Genomic DNA, 21159 nt, shown 5'->3' on the forward strand with positions numbered 1-21159 from the left:
TGACCTCTCACATGATGTGCATTTTGCTAATTCCACTGACTGGTGTCTTTGAGGAGTTTGCATTATCAAAATGGAACAAAAGCATAAAATTTATGGTCTGGTAAAGGATTGCTGCCGTCTTTGGATGAATTTTTGAGATTGTGTAGTTCTGAACTGAGCTGCCAGAAGAGATCAAGGGTTAAGGTTTTTTGCAAACAGTTTGCTTTCCAACCTGGCCTCTTCGGTGAGGTTGCTTCTTTTATAGCTTGGCTCACAGAGGAATGTACCCCAAAGTATGGTGTATGGGCACTGGGAATGAGTTTTATCTCTTAATTTGTCTGGTTTCATTTATTGTTTGTCAAAAGACAATAATATTAAGAGCAAAGTTCTTGAAGGTCTTGACCTGAGCGGTGCTGTGGAAGTGCTGCTGAACCTAGAGCAGGTGAGGTTGCTAACATGGAGTGATCATAGGCAGTTTGGTAAGCAAATAACAGCGGGTTGGCTACTCCGTGTGCTCTGGTTAGTTATGGCATTACTCTTCATTCAAATTCCAGTTCCTGATATGTACATATAATACCATAAATTTTTAAAGTGACATTTATTATGTCTAGAAGCCTAGGTATGGAGCAAGAAAGTGAAATTTATAAGTTCAAATTGTTTTTTCATTCTTCAATAAGTTTCACTCCAAAATTGCAGGCTTGCCATGGACATGGGCCTGATGAGATGCTTTGTCAGCTGATTTGTTTTATTTTAGCACTGGGAATTTGGCTGCCACGTGCTATATTTATGTAATAACCAGCACATTGTTTGGTGAGGAGCTCCCCAGACTGCTAAGGGCTAGGATTTATGCAACATCACATCGTCACATGCGCTGTTCTTTAATGAATGTTGGCATGATAACATGCAGGAGTACGCTTGATTTTGGCTGCACCCTGAAATGGATAATCTATTCATTTCTATATTTATGCGTGATATGGCCTGTATAAAGCTGTATTCCACAGTATGATTTAAAACAGAAATACTGCAAAGTGGGTATTAGTCCAGCTTTATATTTATATATATGCAGAAGACACTTTAGTCATAAATGAAAGATATATATAAAAGTGCTTAGCAAACATAATTAAATTATTTTGAATGTATCTAAGCTGGACAGTGTGCAAATGCTAGCTGGGTCGGTGTGTCCGGGAGAAAAGTGGTCAGCATGCTTTTAAAGGATTTCTATCTGTCTAGTTTTCTTCTGCTCTCCCGCTTCCGAGCTGACTGACTGACTTTAAAGCTAAAGTCGATGTTGTGTACACCTTCTATGATGTTGAATTTAAATCAACTTTGTTTTTATGGTAAATAGATTAAAACAACATTAACTTTTAAACTGAAGCTGTAACATTCCACTGAAACCCAGACATTAGGTCTACCAAAGTTATTAACCGCACAACAGTTGTTCTGGAGCTTTTTAAAGGGATTTGCCACAAAATGTGCATGTTTAATGTAAATGAACTAATGAAATTGTTTGCTCTGTTTCTTGGGCTCTTCAGGAAAGTGTTTTTAAATAAAAATCCCCACACCAAGAGGTTCAGTTCTTTTGAACTGCGTGAGCTGTCTGTATGATTCTGAAGCTAATATTAGAAGTTAAATACAATATTTGTAGTTTTCATAATATAATAAATGATATAACAAATAAATAGAGAACAGGTAAGTACAAATAAGTACCTGCAAGTGTAGAAGGAGGAATCAAAACCATTTGTCTGTCTTAACTTACTGGCTATGTATGGAAACAGTGAGTTCTCTACTACAATAATTTTTCTGTGTTTCTTCCCTTTCCGCAGGCGTCTGATCACAGATTCCAAGGTTAAATTAAAGTACCAGCATTTAATAACCAATAGTTTTGTAGAGGTGAGGTTTTTTATTTGACAATTTTAATGGCTTCTAGGTTGTTTTTGTCTCGCGTATGTACCAAACCAGAGAAGTGAGGCTTGCTTATAACTGTAGAGCAGGTTTTTTGCATAAGTCTCTAATCAAGTATGACTACAAGCTAGAGGCTTTGCAGGGGTTATTTTATAGCCCTTTTTGTTACAGGTATAGTTGTAGGAAAATATTAAAAAAATCTGCAGGAGAAAAGACCTAGAGATATAGCAAGCAGCTGTAGATAAAGAGAATGCAAGAGCTGTTCCATATATAGGTTCTGAGGAGCACTTAATATTTATAGTTCTTGAATGTTACCTGAGATACTTCAGCTTGAAAACCAGGAAACGTTGTAAACAAGAACATGCCTTAAACATTTGCCACTTGAAGTAAAGCCGCAAAATTGCTTTTAGCAAAATACTGATAACTTTGCAACCTCAAAATCAAAATAAACTTGGAGGAAGGTGCTTTGGAAGATTTTTCTGCTGTCCCAATTTCCCAGTTGTATGTGTTCAGATTCACTGTAGAGCCCAGTATGTAAGTTGTTACTGGGATCAAGCTTTCACCCCTTGTTTGAAGAGATGTATGCAGTGGCTTTGGGGGTTTGTTTTTGGTTGTTTTTTATTTTTTTTTAAATGCAACACTGGAGCTGAGCATGTGTTGCAGACTGAAAGACTGACAAAAGTCTAGCAATGCAGACCCATATCTGGGTGGACTACAGCAGGAACAGGTGATGAGATGGTGTTCAAGGGGTGTTAGAAAGCGGTGTTTGAGAAAAGCTAGTGTGCATGGTTTGTGAGCAGTTTCAGAAAGGCTACTGCAGTGGTGGAACAGAGATGGGAGTTGCAAACAACTTGACAGCTGCCTTTTTCAGTGGAAAGCCTCATAGCTTCCTATTCTTCAAGTATTTTCTCTGGGTGAGCTATGAGGTCAGCAGAAGTGTTTACGTTCCTCATCTTTCATAAGAGGCCATTTGACAGTGAAGAGTTGACTATCATATTCCTGCTTTCTTTCAGTAGAAAGAAAAGAAATGCTTAGATTGAGGAGATAGCAGTCTTATTGTAGAGGACTGGTAAGACAGGAAGGAGTGTGACTGAAGGTCATGGTTGAAAGGATGAAAAAGGGATGAAGGGCAAGTAGCGTCCTTGTGCAGCATCCTTTTTCTGTTATGTTTTTTTGCTTTGCTTCGTAGTGTAATCGACTGTTAAAATGGTGTCCTGCCCCAGATTGCCACCACGTTGTTAAAGTCCAATATCCTGATGCTAAACCTGTTCGCTGCAAATGTGGACGTCAGTTTTGGTAAGAACAATGAAGTACAAGACGTTGATACTGTTTTTTACCTACTACCTTGAAAGTGTATTAGTATGTATCCTGTAAGTCTTTATATTGGGATGTGGTTTAGATGGTGGCAGAAGCATGGGCTGGCCTTCAAATAGTAAGCCAGGATTAGGTACAGCTGGTGGCAAAGCCCACCACTGTGTAGTTGTTGCTCTCTGTGTCTTGGGCATCCTTTGACATGGAGGCAGATCCAGCTTTCACTGAGGTGGCCTTTAGCGGAGTGGTTTCAGATTAGGTGAGGTTCTTGACTGCAGGTACTGTAGAGAATCAAAATGTATTGAGATATATACTGCTCTGAAATGGCTGTTGAGGGATTTCAGGGTTGGGGGTTTTTTTTTAGCATGTATAATGTTTCCTTAGGACTGGCTTTGGTCTTTGAGCAGAACAACCCAGAAGAAAACTTCCACAGTGTTAACCTAGTTAAATAAAAGTATAATCATATGCCCTATTTGCTTATTTTCCCCTCTCTTTCACTTACAGCTTTAACTGCGGTGAAAACTGGCACGATCCTGTTAAATGCAAGGTGAGCATGTCAAAGTTCTTTTCTAAATGCATGACTTCAAAAAGTTTAAAGTCAATTTATGTGCAAGACGTAGACATGAAGCACAAGCTTTGTGGCTGTTCACATCAAGAAGCATAGTAGTTCACCTGTTTAGATCATAGCATGAGAAGAATTGGTGAAATCATACTGGATGCCTTTAGGATGCCTCAGAGTTGGACCTTGTGAAGGAACAGTGCCTCAGCCAGATGGGGAAACATCTGGAGGAGGATGTTGTTACAGCTGTGACCCTCTGAAGAGGAGTGAAGGTGCTTCAGGAGTGAATGCTTCACTTGACAACAAGCATTCCTGTACTAGGTGTTTCTGTAGGTGTTCGGTGCTTCGTCAGGCTTATGTTTGTTGTACTGGAGGAATTAATTTGGTCCTGGGACCTGCTGCTGTGCAGTGAGCTCTAGAACTGTTTGGAGCTGTTGAAAGCTGTAGTCAAGCCTGGGATCCTGTGGCCCATGCAGAGCTCACGGACAGCCGTGTTTCATGCCTTGAGGACAGAGCAGTCTGCGTTCCTAGTTACAAATGCAAAAAAAAACTTCCTTGGGGAGAGGGGAGGGCAACCTCACCAAAGGTTTAGCTGGTCTTTCCAGGCTAGATGTGGTCAGTTTATTATCTAACAGGTGCAAGCAGTCTTTTGCTTTTGTTACTTGCATTCATTTGATAAAGCCATGTTCTCAGTAAAGTTTAAAAAAAAAAAAAAAAAGCATAAGGTGAGCATTGCAAGTCTAAGGAGAAACTTGGCTTGATGTAAAGCTAGCCATCACAGAGCGTCTGACTGCAGCTTTGGCAGATCACTGTTACAATGTCCTTATTATTTTAGAGTCCCATGTGAAATTTGTGTTGATTGAACTTAAGAACGGCAAACTCATTGCTGAAGTGTTTGTGCTGAGTGATCGTGCTCGCTGGATCAGGATGGTGCTGCAGGAAATGTCTGCAACTAAATTAGCTGCTGTTTGCACTGCTTTCCAGCACCAACACCCCCACGCACCCCCCATATTCCTGTGTGGTTGTGTGTACCTTAGCTTAATGTAAGCAGCTGCCTTGGGAACATTTACAGTTCCTCTATTTAAATGTAACTCTTCTTTCTTCATTTTTCGAACAGTGGTTAAAGAAATGGATTAAGAAATGTGATGATGACAGTGAAACTTCTAATTGGATTGCAGCGAATACAAAGGTGAGGGTTTTTCTCATATTTTATACGGACTTTACATAGACTTTATATAGATGAAAAGGACAGCCTGATTCCTCTGTACCAGGATTATTTCTTTCTGTTGCATGTCATTAGTTAAGAGCAAGTTTTAAAATCCACAGTACACTGAAGTACTCTTGTTTGAAGAGCAAATAGGTGTTGCTGTCTCGAATTGGGTGAGGTTCTTCAGGTTAAGTGGAGTTTGCTCTTGTAAGAAAGAGTTAATTGGAGACCCAAAGGAAGCTCCAGTTTTCAGTCTTTGGGCTCCTATCTGGCACTGATGGCTTCCCTAAGCAAATCTGTGCCTCACTCCAAGTGTGTGAAACATGTTAACACCACCTGTGGCTTGATTTGGCTGTGATAATTTACATCTGCCTTTAAATCCCCTGGGCTGGCCTCTTGAGGAGTTGTTCATTTCCGCTGGGCAGGATTCCAGATAGAGACTGGCAGAACAGCTGTTAAGATTTTATTATGTAAATGTCTTCCTTCTAGCTAGCCCAACTTTGCCTGAAACTTCAGCATTTGTTCAGTTTGGGATGAATTAAAACAAAGGTTGGCATGGTGGCAAGCAAACAAAAGTGGCAGATGCCACGGGAGGGGGGTTAGGAGCAGACCTGGGTCTCATGCCTGCTGAGCCAGGAGGGTGGAAGAAGGTGGGGAGGGTGTGAGGAAATGGCTGCTTTGTTTTCTTAGCGCTGTTGTGTAACTGGTTAATAGTATTGTTTGCAGCAGTGGCTGCTTCTTTCTGGGGCTGTCTGCATGTTTTTCATTGAACTGGAATGTTGCATTATGGTGAAAGCGGAAACACCCATCATGCTGAAATGCCCAGTTAAAATTGGGCTGAAATTGTGCAGTCTCGGCTGCTTCTTTCTGTTTCGTGGGCTGAGACTTGTGTGGTCCCCGCTTGGAGGCTGAACGTTGCTCAATAAAGTGAACTTGGCTTTTTCTGAGGTGGGTGTGTTCAAAGATGTATTGTGGCTCAAGAACTGAACCAGATTTGTTCAAAGCTTGCTTGGTCTTCAGGTATTGCTTATATTAAACAATATATAGAGTAGCTGAATAGCTTGGAAAGGGCTGAGTGTAAGCACATGCAAAGCAGCTTTTAGCCTCGGGTATCAAATATTTAGGATGTCAGAATGGCCACAGCCCTATTTTGCCTGTGACAAAGTCCTCGGGAGCCAGACGAGAAGCTGCTGCTGCCCCTCAGGGGTGTGATCTTGGTCATGACCTTAGGGCTCCCCATCTTCTATCTGCCCTGGCAGATGTGCTGCTAAAAACCAGGATCTGAGCTCTCCTTGCTGGGTTTTATGATCAAATGTTAAGCTTCCCCTTACGGGATTCTGTGCCCCTTAAAAAGGCTGAAATGATACATGCCTATGCGTTATGTAGACCAAACATGCATAACATGCCACTAATGCTAGCTATTGGAAATAGGAAGCTACTTGTCTCTGTTTCAGACAGGAAGATGACGGTTTCTGCAGCTTGCTTGCCCAAAGACTTAAGCATAGACAGAAATATTGTAAAGGTGGTCATCCTTTTTTCTTTTTTTTTTTTTTTTTTTTTTAAACCAGGATCTAGACTTTGTCAGGTAGGAGCCATGCTAGTGGTTGGGCTGGTATTTAAAGCATAGCTCAGACTGTCAGAAATAGTATTGAATGGCCGAAGTAAGAAGATTTTTTTTTTTGTGGGAAACGCCCATCCAGAGGATGGTGAGGAGGGGAAACGAGTATGGCCAAGCCATGCTGGCATCAGCCCAGCTTATCTGCTAGTTCCCGTAGTCTGGTGTCAGCAGCAGAAGAGCTGTTGTCCTTGAACATCCACTGTCTAAGCTACTTCCTCTAGTACCGTACAAGACGCTCCTACAGCAAGAACATACTTTGGAGCCCAGGCCGTATAGCAACAACAGGAAGAAAAATAACATCAGGGTAATTAGACCAGACATTTGAGCAAGCCAACTGTCCTGGACTCTTATGGTATCCGTATCAATTGAATTAACTGAAGGACAATATCGCAATTCTTCTCTCTCCAAACTGACGCTAGATTCAATTGAGGGGAAAGTTGGCAGGAAACGTAACCCACCCCTCGTAATGATCTCTGCCTTCTTGTGGGCAGCAAGATGTGGAAGGTGGTAATTTCACGCTGCTATAATGATGAAGTGCGAGCAGCGCTGGTTGCTGGAACATGTGCAATCGGAGCTTCGCAGCCTCCGGAGAACCAGAGCCGCAGGGCTGCCAGCCACCACGTTCTCTTGCCTGAATTGCCTGCTGGCCCTTGGCCGAAGGCACGGAGAAACCCAAGTGCTTGTCTGACAGCGACACGGTCCTGCTGCTGTTCAGAGAGGAACCAAGTAAAATCTGTTCCTGCCGTAGCATGAGGTTGTAGCGATACACTGGGATAGGAATTGCACAGTTGGAGTGCGTGTACATCTGTCCTTACTCTGTCTCTGTACTATTTCTAGCAGGAAAACAGGGCAGTCGTGTTTGGGGAGGGATGTCTTGTGCCTTCGCAGCTGTTTGCTTTAGTGACTGCAAGTCAGAGCCCAAGTTCTGTGTTGAATTTCTTCATTTTGAAAAACCTAGAAGGGAATCAGATGAGGTACCAGTCAGATGCAAAAATCCCCGTTTTCAGTGGGAGAAACTGTCCAAGTAATTCAGTTGCTACTATGGTCTCCATTGCTGTTCCTAGCTTTTGAAAAGCGCTTTCTCAAGGCCTCCAAGCGTGATGTTGAGCTGCAGTCCTGTCCCATGTGGTCTCCATTCAGGGAAGAAAACTTCCTGTCTTACCAAGACGAAGGTATAAGAGAAAACACCAGTCCTCCTGGAATGTGGGCTTAAAATCTGGATAGTCCTTTGCAATGGGAGAATGTGAGATACATTTGTTCCAGCTTGCCCAGGGAGACAGAATAGGAAAGGAAAATTAGGCAATTGTTGTATGAGAGAATAGAAAAGTGAAACCTAGCTGAATTGGTTTCTGTTCACAAACTGGAGTGATGTGATGCATTTTTTGATGAATTATGTAGAATGGTCTGAATGAAAAATGAGGAGATTTGAGTAGCGAGCTCTGTGGTTTCCTATATAACTTTTTTTATTTTGCATTCATTTATTTGCACTTAGGAGACCTGCACTAAATTCTTTCTACTTATGCAAAAGATACAGCCCTTGCGGCAGAGTGTGCTGGAGTAATGGCCCTTTAGTTAAAATAAGCTACTCTCACGTACGAGTTCAGCTTAACTAAATTTAAATTTGAGATAAGCCAATACAAGTTCTTTATCAAGCCTTTAATTCTCAGTCATCTCGTGGAGAAGGGTTGAATAGTCCAAGGTTTTGCACATTTCTTTCTTTTTCAGTTTGTTCTACAAACTTGGTTCTTAAATAGTTCCTTTCTTGAATTAAACTAAGCAGGTTTCAGGTATTTGGTTTGTGTGGCTTTGGGAATAAAGAAACCACATAGATCCATTATTTTTAAGTGGACATTCAAAGGAGTAAGAAATATCGAAAACTTGGATTGGATTGTGCATTTATTTCAGGCTCTTAAGGCATATCAAGACTGGCTGAAAGGAGCCTAAAAGGAGGGCGGGAAACCTGTTTCAAACCTGAGTTTCGGCGATGTTAATCTTTCTGCATCTTAGAATACTAAAGGAAGAACAACAAAGATGCTAACGGTGCTGGTCTTTACCCAAGGCACTGTTTTTTGGTGGGGTTTTTTTTGAAGTTAAATTGGTGCTAATAAAAGTTGTTCATCTGATACTAAAAATGCCCTTGCCTTACCGCTTTTGGCTCCTGGCATGTCACCATCTCATTATCTTCCGGGCTAGACAGGGCTTGAATGTCTGATGTATAAAACAGGCAGATTTTCTTCCTCCAACAAAGCTATTGGCCATTTTTCTCCTCTAAGCGAGATAAAATGGCACAAACCCAGTTCTGTTCCTTTTCAGGTCACTTTTTAATGTCTGAACATGCTCTCCCTCTGTACTTTCTGGAAGTCCTACATTTGTTCTAACGCGTGGAAATTCTGGCAGCCCGCTAGATCTTCCCCGGGCACCAGCATTGAACTTTGCTCTTTCATTTCTCACCAGAGCAGTTTCGTGCCAGAGCTGTGAACAGCATCTTTCCTAAGATGTCAGAGTGCCATCTTTTCCTCTCACATGAGCAAGTGTTTAAAATACCCAGCTTTGCTCAATGACTCTAGGTGGTATCATGGTGTACTACTTTGCGCTAACCGTAATTAAGTTCAGCATCTTTGGATTTTGTTGAAATGCATTAAGAAATCCCCGTGGTGTTTGAGGATTATTTTTTTGTTTAATGGGATGGGTTATAGGTGAAGGCGTTGCTGTGAATGTGGCTGGGAGGCTGATGTACACCAGTTGCCTCTGGGAGTTCTGGAGAGGACTAATCTGTTTCACCTGCCCTGAAATATGAAATATGTTTCTACTTAGCCTCCTGTTCATAAAACAGCAGCTGAGGTTTACGGTGTTCTAAGTACATGCAGCCTTTTACGACAAAATAAGGATTGTTCTCCTTTGCCAGGTTTGCCTGGGCTTTTGTTTCAAAGTGCAGGGTGTAAGCACAACACCGAATTGTTTAGAGTGGAACAATGTTAATGAGGTCAATTCTGCATCACAGCATGACAGATAATGTGCAGAATAATCTACTGGTTTAGTAATTTGATTTGCTGGCTATTATGTTGTTGCGTAGCCGTAATTCTCAATAAGATCTTCCTTCCCTATCCTCCTTAATCTATAAATCTCTCCCACTCATTGCGTTGGTGGCTTGAGTAGTTGCTGCTTTTTTTCTTTCTGCTGGCGTTCAGTATTTCTTTAGTATGTTCTTCTCACGGCTTTTTCCTTAATTTTTAATAATATTCAACTTCTACACTTTTACACAACTTCATGGATCTGTATAGCTTACTGTGTAATCTGTCTTCCTTGTGCTTTGCTTGACAGGCATATAAAGGCTTGAAAAGGATGGCATTCCCTGTAATAAAAGGGCTGTAATTAGGGTCTTTTTGTTCTAGTTTGCATCACAGGGCTAGAAACCCTAAGCACTGTGCCGTATTGAGACACTGAAGAGCTTGGTCTCATGCTCAAAGACAGGAGAGCAGAATTTCAGTGCTCCTAATTGAGCCTAGCTGCGGATGAGGATGGCCGCACATCCCCGTGGTGTGGACGTGCCCCACTGCACCTCTCCAGCTTGGCAGGTCATCTGGGAACTGTTTCTCTCTTCTTCCAGTTGTGGGATTTTCCTAAGCAGGAGTGATCGCTGCAGCTGTTTGTTGGATTAGCTGTGTCTTCCACCGCGGCACGCAGATGTCGGCATCTCATCAGATGAGATGTGTTTGGAAGAAACTGCACGGCTCTGCGACCACCATCTTCTCTTGAAAAACCATTCATCGCTGTGTGCCCCAGGGTCAGCGTTTGAGTGACAGGGGAGCTGTGTCATGATGTGACAGGGGTGCAGTGCCACTGTTCGTACATATTAGCAAAGCGCACTCTGACTGAGCAAATTGAGCAGGGGCCTTCACAGTTGTGAAGGATATTGATGGGATAAACCTAAATTTGGGTCCCGAGGTGTTGGTGCAGGATTGGAAAAGAGAGGAGGGCTGCCTGGAAAAGGAAAATAGATACTGCACTGGGTACTGTCCTCAAAGGAGAGACCATTTTTGACTCTGAAGTTCACAGAGCTGCATTGACTGACTAATTGGGAACAGGCTTACCTGGCTGAGTATCCGTCCTATGGACAGCCCAAGAGGACGTCTTGATGTTGTCCCCCACGAGAAGGCCAGCAAGGGAGCTACTGTGCTTCATTTACTCTGTAGTACAGTTGCTCTGTTTGTAGGACAAACACAGGTGATGGGGAGGAAAGCAGGTCTGGAAAAATCCCCTTATGTGCTTGCTTGCTGCTTGAACCCATCGGAGTAACAACCAGCCCAAAAAACCTGAACCAAAAAAAATAAGCAGCCAGCTAGCATGCAGTGTACTGACAGAGCAGGAGGATGGGAGGAGAGGTGCGACTGCAGAAAGAAACATTCATCAAACTGCTGGAGTGGTTCCTCAAATCTGGGGAATCTTTTTATTTACACAACAAACCTGGTCTTCTGGTTAGAAACTGAGCTTTGTCCTCTTACTCAGGCCAAGCCCTGGTTATGACCTGTTGATGGGATGGGAATGCTGCTGCTCTTGGCTGAAAAGGAGGGCAGCACTCTCCAAACAAGTGCTGTAATAGCATCTCCTTTCAAAGGAATGGCTCAGGGAAAACCGTGCTGGTTGGGTGGGATGTTGCCCGTTTCTGCCCAGTCCTTAACCCTTCCCCTTCAGGATCAGGCAGTAGGACCAAAGCAGGACTTTGAAGAGGAAGAAATGATGGCAGTACTCAAGTGGAGTGCTCTGCCATTGATGGGGAGACCAGAATCATGAAATGATTTAGGTTGGAAGGGAATGTCATCTTGTTCAGCCCCTCAGCTTGAAGCAAGGATAACCTCAAAGTTAGGGCAAGCTGCTGTAATGAGCCTTATTTGTCATTAGTGCTCAGGTCCGTAAAGTTGCAATCATCAGGAAGCAAAACTAGCTGAAAGCACTTCAATTACGTTAGCCAAAAAGAAGTTGCAGTCCCTCATGTCTTCCACCTTGCCTCTTTTCCCTTGTAACCTGCTTTGCCTTATTGCACACCTCCCTCCCTGCAGTGGGAAGGGCCACGTCTGACATCTGGAGACCACATTGGTCTTTTGCACCTCCTGAGCTGTCTTCTGAGTACTTCTTGGTGTGCAAAGTCTCCTGTCTGTTACAATACAAATAGGCAAACTTGTATCAAAGTGTAGTAATAGTTGGGACACTTGGAGTGGATGTACAAGAATGTCTTGGATTGTGTCCTATGTAAAAGTAGCAGTTATAGACTGATTGAACATGTCGGTTTCTTCCTTTATTGAGAGTTTATCTGAATGCCAGAGTAGGAAATGGTTGCTCTGGTTAGCAAACAGTGAAGACGTGCTCCTAACTAGGGAGGGGATTTTATATGCTTCTGACCCAAAAGCTGCAGCTGATTTTATGAGTGTGGATTACTTGTTTGGATATGTTTGTTATTGCCTTGTAGATAAAACTGGCTTCTGCAAAAACTTCATAAATGTTGGTGTGGTTGTGTGATGAGCTGGACTGAGGAACTGATCCAGGCTAAAATGTTTTTGGTTTTATTTTGGTTTTTTTTTTCCCTCTGTACTTGCTGCTTGATTTTTAACCTGATATGTTCCTTGGCCCAGCTCTTGTGCAGCTGCATTGTGTCCTGGCACAAAAGAACTGCCACAGGGACAGGAACAAGCAGCAGAAGAGAGTTGGACTGGCTTCCTTCGCTCGTAGAGGCAGCTTAGTATATTCTTGCAACCTTGGCTTTGTGTACTCATTGGGATACTACAGAAATAATCTTTTATGCTCTATATGAGTTGAATATCATTTTAGGAAGCGGCCATATACTGCTGATGTATGAGAATGATCCTGGTGTTATAAAAAAAAGAACTATTCCCCAAAGATTTCCCTGTGCAGTGCTGCTCTTTGATATCCTTGTATTTGTCAAAGGCCTCACACCTGAAAGGGAAGCCCCATGTGGGCTTCTGTAGAAAAGTCTTCAGTGAGGTGTCACATGAAGGGGAAAAAAGGGACCTGGTGGGAAATGTGGCAATGCCCCAGGAGGAGAATTGTCTTTTTAGCTGACAGAAGTTTCTTTGAAGCACGCTAGATTCTTGCTGCACTTTTTCAGATACTTTTTGGATGGCATTTTACAACTGCAGGTGTCTTGGATTGATAACAGCATGCTGTCAGCTCATGGTTAGGCCTTTTTCAGTTTGAGTGCTGAAGTGGACCAAACACTTGATGGTGAGGGGAGCCAGGTGCCTTCCCCTGGGCTGTTACAGACCATCACTACTGCTGTGATTTTGGAGAAGGTCATGAAATTACCCATCCAGTGTACCACTATGATAGCAGCGTAGATAAAATGCGTTATTCTTTAGGGTTTTTTGCTATCTAGCTGCTCCGATTTTGGAAATACTTTAAGGCCTGACTCGGAAGAGGGTCTCTCTGATCAAAGGGAAGAAGTAAATCATGGATTTCGCTTGACGTGCTATCTCTTACTGCCATGGGAACCCTTCTAACTTCACAAGACTGTTGTGGGTTCTGTGCTTTCCCTGCTAACGGTGCGCTCTCTCCGGTGAACAGGAATGCCCGAAATGCCACGTCACCATTGAGAAGGACGGGGGCTGCAACCACATGGTCTGTCGGAACCAGAACTGCAAAGCGGAGTTCTGCTGGGTGTGTCTGGGCCCCTGGGAGCCCCACGGATCTGCCTGGTGAGTTCAGGAGCGTGCCTTGCTGGAAGGTGAGGAAGCCCTGATGCAAATGGCATCGATTTGGACTGAAATCTGTGGAATTGGTGTCCCTGTTACAGGTACAACTGTAATCGCTACAATGAGGATGACGCAAAGGCAGCAAGGGATGCACAGGAGGTGAGTCCATAACCTTTGGTGATAAGGGAGATCACCAACCCTCTGGCATGCTTTCTGTAAACCTATAAATCGGTTCTGAAGAATTTCCTGGATTTGGGCACAAATCCAAAAGACAGTTAAGTTCCCCCGTGGCTTTGGACTCTTGCTTTGTGCCAGAAAAAAAAAAAACCCAACGTTCAAAACCACTGTAACCCAATTTAATGAACATGTTAATTCAGTTATCTGTCATGCTGCCTTGCCTGTCTTATAGCCGCTCTTCACATGAAGTCGTCATAATGCTGTGGGTCTGAGACAACAATCCTCACATCCTTCGTCAAATGCTCTTTACTGCAAAGTTCTTAATGCGAATCCTGAGGTGTTTAAACACAGCAAACCTTTTGAATGTAAATAAAATAGACTGCTGTCGTTCCAGTGACTATACCTGGAGGCTTGACATAGAAGAAATTCCGGGTGAAGTTGCAGCTACATTAAACTGTTTTGTGAATATGGGTAGAGTCAAACCCCTTTTTAATGGGGAGGGATTGCATGCTGCGTCCTGCAGCTTGCAGAAATCCATTTCCTGCATCTCTGTCAAAGTACCGCTATAGCCAAGAACCGAAGCATTTCCTGCAGGCCCTCCTCCTGCAGATAGGGATGACTTTGGCTGGTGTGTGCTACCTTTGTACATCCACAGCATACAACTTTAACCATGCCCATGTTGTCATTTTCTTACAGCTGATCTGTCAGTGAGAAGAAAATAAGATTAATGGCTGTGTATTGAGTCATCTTGGTTCTCTTGTACTACTTAGCACATGGCGTCTTTCCCCTCCTCTATAATCAGTGTGGCCTAGGCAACCTAAGGTTGCCCTCTTAACACAAGCACAGTAATTGTTTAATTAGAATTCCTTATTAGCCAAAAAAAAAAAAAAAAGAAAATCTGCTTCTCACTGTCACGATACTGGAAGCATTTAAGTCCTGTAACTTGAATTGAGAGGCTGAAATTCAAAACTGATCAGGCTTTAGCAATGTGATTCTAATTACTTTCAAGGTTGGGAGTGAGGATGTCACAGCTGTGCTAGGAAGTCCCCTGCATGACAGCAAGCTGCCGTGGGTCTGGCCTCTCATCTCCACACAATGACAGGGTTAACAGTGCCGCACAAAGCGGCGCCATCTAAGTCTGGCCAACGTGAGAGGAGAGGAAACACCTTTGGAAAGGAAGCTCGTTCTCAGGGTCAGGAAGAGCCTTGTGAAGGGTTTACTTCTCTTGCAGCCATTACTTTGTTTTAACTATTTGTTTTCTTTTTCCCCTAATGGGAATTAACACAGCGATCCAGAGCAGCCCTGCAGAGGTACCTGTTCTACTGCAACCGCTATATGAACCACATGCAGAGCCTGCGCTTTGAGCACAAGCTCTATGCTCAGGTGAAGCAGAAAATGGAGGAGATGCAGCAGCACAACATGTCGTGGATCGAGGTGCAGTTCCTGAAGAAAGCAGTCGACGTCCTCTGCCAGTGTCGTGCCACACTCATGTACACTTACGTCTTTGCCTTCTACCTCAAAAAGAATAATCAGTCCATTATCTTTGAGGTAGGAGAAAACATGGTTGTCAGGAGTTCAGATTACAAAGCGAAGCGAAATAGAAATTTAATGCTTGGAGAAGCTCTTGTCCCCAGTTTTACCAAAGTGAGTCTGTCTTAATATTCTGTTGTGCAAAAGTTAGAGGCCCTGCCGGGCATCGTGTAGCGTTGTCTGCTGGAGGAGGAAGTAGAGTTACAAGATCCTGCCCTCTGAAACAAGAAAGGGAGCGAGGTTCTGTCTTGAACTGGCAAAGAAGACATTAAAGCTTAAATCTGGCATTTTGACTTTCCCTGGTGTTGGCTGTTTTTCCAAGGGCGCTGCCATTAAAATTACACTTGAAGGTCTAAATGTGGAGGTCCAATCTGCTTCACAAGTGAAAATGTATTGACTATTTATGATTTAGAACGGTCCTTTGCTGATCTTTGTGCAGAGCCTAAGCAGGATGCTTCTGTGCTGCATGCTCAGCAAAGGGCGCACAGAACTACTGAGCAGTAGTGAAAGCTGTGCTCTGTGCATGTATCAGGAGTCAGTAGAGGCTTTGCCAGTGCTAAAAAAATAGACAAGGGACAGAATGGGAGATGAATTGTCTTGTACTACGCTGTACCACTAGTAAGGAAAGGATTTTTTTTTTAGGCTTGCCAGGATATTGCAGATCGAGGAAGACATGAGACTTGCTGGTAGATATGCAGACTCTCTTCTGATCAAATGAAGAAATTTCAGCTCTTTCAATCTTGATGCTCAGAGCAGGTTACTAGAGTGCTACACAGTGCATATCTAATCCCACTTCTTATTTCAGTACTGATTTCAGTTGGATTGAAGAAAAAATGTCTTCCTTTGCTTTTCCCCTCCAAAATACTCCTTTTTTCTTTTTTTTTTTTTTTTTTTGTCTTTGCAGAATAACCAAGCAGACTTAGAGAATGCTACAGAGGTGCTTTCTGGGTACCTTGAGCGAGATATATCCCAAGATTCGCTGCAGGACATAAAGCAGAAAGTCCAGGATAAGTACAGGTTTGTTTTTGAATAATCCTCTCTCTCAAAGCTGCCCGAGTACCCATATTGCCATCCCGTACGACAGGTAGTGGCATGCGTACTTGCCAAGCTACAGTTTTCTCCAGAGTCGTGTCCCTCGGAAGCTGTTTGCTGTTGGCCTTCTGCCATACATTGTGATCATCAGCCGGTCCCTGGGCATCTGAGAACAGCAGCAGCGGTGTCCCACGCCAGCCCCTGAAATCATCAGCGATGAAGCCTTCGGGCAGATGCTGGCAGCATGTTTTTGTGCCCCTGCTGGGAGCAGCCCTTGGGGGAGGTGACGGCCTGCAGGGAGAGGCTCCCAACTCTGCCTTGCATCTGCTCTGCTGAGCAGTAGCTAGAAGATTCAGTTGCGTAATGGAAAAAAAATCTTGTGACCAAAAGCAATGGTTTTTTCATACGCTGCTGTTCCTGCACAGAAGGAGCATGTGGGAATGGCCAGGACCAAGATGGGACCTGCATAGTGAGGGCCAAAGAACAAGGAGTGACTGTTCCAAGCTGACAGCTTTGGCCTAGGATGAGTTGCCACAAGAGAGCCATCAGCTCTTTTATTTATCTGTTGGGTGCATTTGTGCAAAAAGTGGGTGTAGAAAAGCTATCCTTAAAGAAGAGGGAGAGCAACCTGCCCCACTGGGGAGGAGAGCAGAAGAACTGGGGTCCAGGTGACACAAATGCCAGTGCTTTTTACAGTCCCAGGGGAATCGCTTCTGCACAGTGGAAAAATACAAAGCTGTAAATGCAGATGAGTCACAGGATTATGGCTTGCATTTTTGAGGCATTTTGCCAAAGTCACTGAATTTGTTATGCCTAGCTTGGGGGGGAAGCCGAAGTAGGGTGAGCAATAGTGACTAAGGGACTCTGGGGAGTGGAAGTAGCAGTTTAAGCTTTGGTGAGCCTGTGGCCCATTCTGCCGTAGTCTGGCAGTACGGCTGGGGCTGGACAAGACTTACCAGACCTTCTCTTTTGAGACATTTTGTAACTTACCCTTCAAGACCACCATTAAGTTAGTATCTCGGATCACGCTGCTTGTTCGCTTAAGTCCTCTGAAACTGGATGCCCTTCTAGGGGTGGTAACAGCTATCCAGAAGAAATTAAAACCTAATATAGCCTGAATTGCCTGAAAACATAGTATCCCAAACCTGCCTTCGTGTTTCTGGGAAGAAGGTATGCATCTGTCAAGCCCGCACAGGTCCCTAATTAACTAGTTCAGTCATGTCTTAATCATGTCCTGCACGGTGCTCTTTGTGTACTGGTTAGGGTGTACTGATGCAAGACTGGGACCAAGGATGTTGCTGAGGTGGGTTTAAAGAGCTCTGGGAAACTACAGGAACTGACCTCGTGAATTTGGTTTCAGCTGTTTCAATCTCTTAGCTTGCAAAGACATTTCTAGAAAACAGAATTAAACCCCCACCACCGGCAGTAAAATAACTGAAGTTGGGAAAGCAGAAACTGTGCGTGTTTGCTATCACATGCTTCAGAAAATCAATGGGACTTTGTGTACGATGATTTCTGTTGCAACAGCTGATAGCAATGAGAAGAGCCAGAAGTGTTTTATTCACATAAATCTGTCGGTCTGATCAGATACTGAATGGTAGCAGCATAAGGGCTGCGGGTTAAGGTGAGGAATTTCTGCCTATGTGTTAGCATGTGTTGTGATCAAGGATAGCTTTCTGCTAGGGTCTCCTGCCGGGAGATTCCTCCTGTGCACCTCGCTCTAGCGAGCAGAGGGACGTTAAGCCACTGCCGAGCAAGCCGGGTTCCCAGCTGCGAGAGCCCCTCGGATGCCGTCCCGGCTGATGTGCGTGCCGGGAAACTGAACCACAAAGTTCCCAGCAGAAACCAGTAACTCGGCAGTCGGCTCCTGGGTTCCAGTTTCTCGCAGCTCACCGCTCCGGGCTGGGTGCTGCTGAACCGTGTACCTGCTACACAGCTACGCCTGGGGCCTTGGGAGCTGTTACTAAGACTTGTCCCCCGCGTGCCTAAAGATGATGTAGACTTTGGCATCGCCGCTGGAAGGGGTTTAATCCAGAAATGCCTGCTGCTTATTTATAATTTGCTCTTGGAACATGAATACTTTAAATGTTTCTCTGCTTTTTATCTTTTTAGTTGGCTAATGCACCCGAAATGAACATGGCATCTCTTTTGATATGTTCCTATGATATCACTTTTCCTCACTATCATTGATCCTGGTAGGACTGTACCTAACTCTGGGATCAGTTTTATTTGCAGCTTTATCTGTTTAAATGAGTGTAGGTGGGAGGACCCTGCAGGGTGTAGTGCCCCTCTGAGACCCAGGAGTTGCGATGCGAGGTAAAACTTGCACTCCAACCAGACCAGTAACCCTTTTTGTAGCCAGCTTGACCGCTTCTATCTCCACCGGGATTTTGGAGGGGAATAAAACTAGGTCAGTGCTCCCGAGGTTTTCCCCAGCTAGCTCCTGGATTTTTGTTGTCCTGCTACGGCTCAGAGTAGGCACCAGCCCACGTTTGAGGAGAGCTTCGTCCCATTTTGGGTGTCGCTGCTAACCTGTGCTCTGGCTTTTGCAAATTGCAGCCGCTGCTTCTTCCTTTTTCAGTTATTAATGGAGGTTTCTCAGCCGTAGGGGCTTTGGGGATACTTTCGCATGGGAAACTCTAAATTTGCATGCTGTTTTTTCAGCCAGGGACCTGGAGCTGAGCGACTGGAGTAACTGAAGTCTTAATTAGCACTGTTAACGGGCTACAAATACGAAGTCCTTTCTCAGGGGATCTCCTCTTTCGGAAGTGAGGCTTAATGTAGGTTTGCGTTAGTCGATGCTGGGGATGAGCCGTGGTTCCTAACGTGCCTTTTCTGTGCTGTTCCTCTTTGCTGCAGATACTGCGAGAGTCGACGAAGGGTTTTGTTGCAGCACGTGCATGAAGGCTACGAGAAGGACCTGTGGGAGTACATTGAGGACTGAGACTGGCCCCGCATAAAACGAACTCTGAAACCTTTACCATCTAGAGTGCTCATGCGATTCAAATCAAACACACACAAAAGGCGCTACGCCTCTTACACTGCTGGTCTGTAGTACCGGGATTCTGTTTTGTTAACAGAAAATTTAAGTAAATTATATTGTAATAAAAGAAAAGGTAGATAAACCATTGTACAACAGTATTCTAGGCGGCCAATAAGAGTGTGACAGACGCACTAAAAAAAAAAAACCCTCCAACTTTAACTTGTAACGTAGCTTCATTCTCCAAGCTGACTCCTTTTTCTTTTCTGTCTTTCTCTTCCTGTGTGTAGTACAGATGAAATTTAAACCAGTTTCTTGACACTGCTTTTCATGTCCAAACCAGCCATTTTGATGTACTTTGGTAAGGGGGGGATGGCTCTCCCACCCCCCTCCTCCTCTCTGCCACCCAAGTACAGGGATGAATGTCGATTGGCTCACTGTAAAGATGATTCTTGGGGAGGGGAGGAGGGGGGGTACACAGCAAGGAAAAAAAAAAAAAAACCTTTGTATATGACTTTTAAAACAAAAAAGAGGACAACACAGTATTTTTCAAAGTTGTATATAGCGCATATGCATGGACAAAGAGCAAGCGTGGCACGTGTTTGCATAATGTTTAATTACAAAAAAATATTTATTCTTTAAAAATCTTCAAGATTATGTCTATTTGCTGTGCATTTTCTTTCAGTTTGATTAGTTTTGTTTTGTTTTGTTTTCCCTGGGATGGGGTGGGGGAAGCGTGTGCTGGTGTAGTGAATTTTTTTTTTTTTTTGGAAGGCTTTTACCAGAGAAGTTGGGTTTCTCCTCCTTCTTGCACTTCCTTTACGTCCACGGCCTCCACAGTTTTGTGTGTGTATCCATTGCTGGCGACGGACCCGTCCCCTCGCGCGCAGCTCCTGACGCTCGGTGACCCCGTGTGCATTGCGTTAGTGACCAATGTACACTGTGATTCAGGATGCTTTGCCTTTTTTTTTTTTTTTTTTTCGGCCCCAGATTGATACCTGCCCAAATCCAACTCTGCTGTTCCCATCCATGCACGCAGGACACGCGCTCTGAACCCAGAGGAGGGGTGTGTGTGTATTTAAGAGTTTTATTTTTAATTCCGAGGCGGGAAAAGGAGGGGTATTTTGCACCACTTCTCAACAGACTTACGGAAAGATTTCGGCTGTGGATCTCCTCTCCCTCCCCCTTTCATCTGTCAAATGGACCGTTCCTTGCTGTTTAAGTTTCACTTACATTATAACGAGTCGTAACATTGAAAAGGAAAGATGATGGAATTGTCTTTGTGTTTGTTTTGGGCTCAATTACTGGGCATACTGTCCTGGCAAATATTTAACACTCCATCTAGTGCAGTAGAAGTCGAAATCAGCGGGGTATTTTTCAATTAAAAGGGGAAAGAACTAATGAGTTAGCTACTGAGTCCATTTTTATGATTTCTGTAACAAGAGCTATGTTAAAGTAAACAATTGGTGGTGGTTTTATTAAATTTACTCCTGTATAGGAATTCCTTCTGTGGTATTTTTCGCCAGGCTAGTGTCCTCAAAGCTTTCTGCCAGTCTGCCAGCTTCAAGGGGGAATAAATCCACAAAGGGGTGAATTAAAAAAGGCAGATCACAGGCAGGCCTGTAATACAAAATGCTGTCTCCAGCTGGCACCTCAGTCACCTCACTTCCCTCACTGATGAATACCGATACTTCCAGTGATGTAGTTTTGTCCCTTTTTACCTACTTTCCCCCTCAGCTCCCCCCACTATGGCTTATTTGCCCCTGGGACTCACACGTGAGAGGATCTGCGCCGCAGCCCGTTTCCCGGTGCTTTTCCTGCTGCTGCTTGCGAGGGGTGGGATGGAGCAGGGCTGCGTGGAGATCAGGGCTGCCTGTTCTCTCAGTCTCTACCTGCAGGCGGTGGCTGCTTGGGCTTCCCCTTGGCTCGCAAAAATTCCCCATCCCTGTATTAAAATGCTTTTGAAAGCAGTGTGCTCTGCTGGAGCACGGTGGGCTGGCCAAGTGGAAGCATGGAGTCTACCTGGCATTGGGTTTTTACTCCGTGTTCCCCTAAACTGAATATACAAAGGATGCGGGCAGGCTCCAACCCAAAAGAAACCTGGTCCATGGTGTCTTCAATCGTGATGGCTGTTGGCAAACCTTAAGATAATGATTATTA

The 21159-nt window shown here is 44.0% G+C and overlaps 1 protein-coding gene across 1 annotated transcript in view; it reads left to right on the forward strand.

Annotated features, from left to right (window-relative positions):
- ARIH1 (ariadne RBR E3 ubiquitin protein ligase 1) overlaps window positions 1-20500 on the forward strand; it is a 63773-nt gene extending 43273 nt beyond the window's left edge. Inside the window, exons 6-14 of the mRNA XM_050902989.1 lie at window positions 1803-1869; window positions 3071-3177; window positions 3697-3739; window positions 4869-4940; window positions 13153-13283; window positions 13382-13439; window positions 14745-15005; window positions 15892-16004; window positions 18879-20500. Coding sequence (XP_050758946.1) covers window positions 1803-1869; window positions 3071-3177; window positions 3697-3739; window positions 4869-4940; window positions 13153-13283; window positions 13382-13439; window positions 14745-15005; window positions 15892-16004; window positions 18879-18963 — 937 coding nt within the window. The 3' untranslated portion in view covers window positions 18964-20500. The remainder of the gene's footprint in view (window positions 1-1802; window positions 1870-3070; window positions 3178-3696; window positions 3740-4868; window positions 4941-13152; window positions 13284-13381; window positions 13440-14744; window positions 15006-15891; window positions 16005-18878) is intronic.
- The last annotated feature ends 659 nt before the right edge of the window (window positions 20501-21159 follow it).

This window comes from Gymnogyps californianus, chromosome 11 (genome assembly GCF_018139145.2).
Source record: "Gymnogyps californianus isolate 813 chromosome 11, ASM1813914v2, whole genome shotgun sequence".
NCBI lineage: Eukaryota > Metazoa > Chordata > Aves > Accipitriformes > Cathartidae > Gymnogyps > Gymnogyps californianus.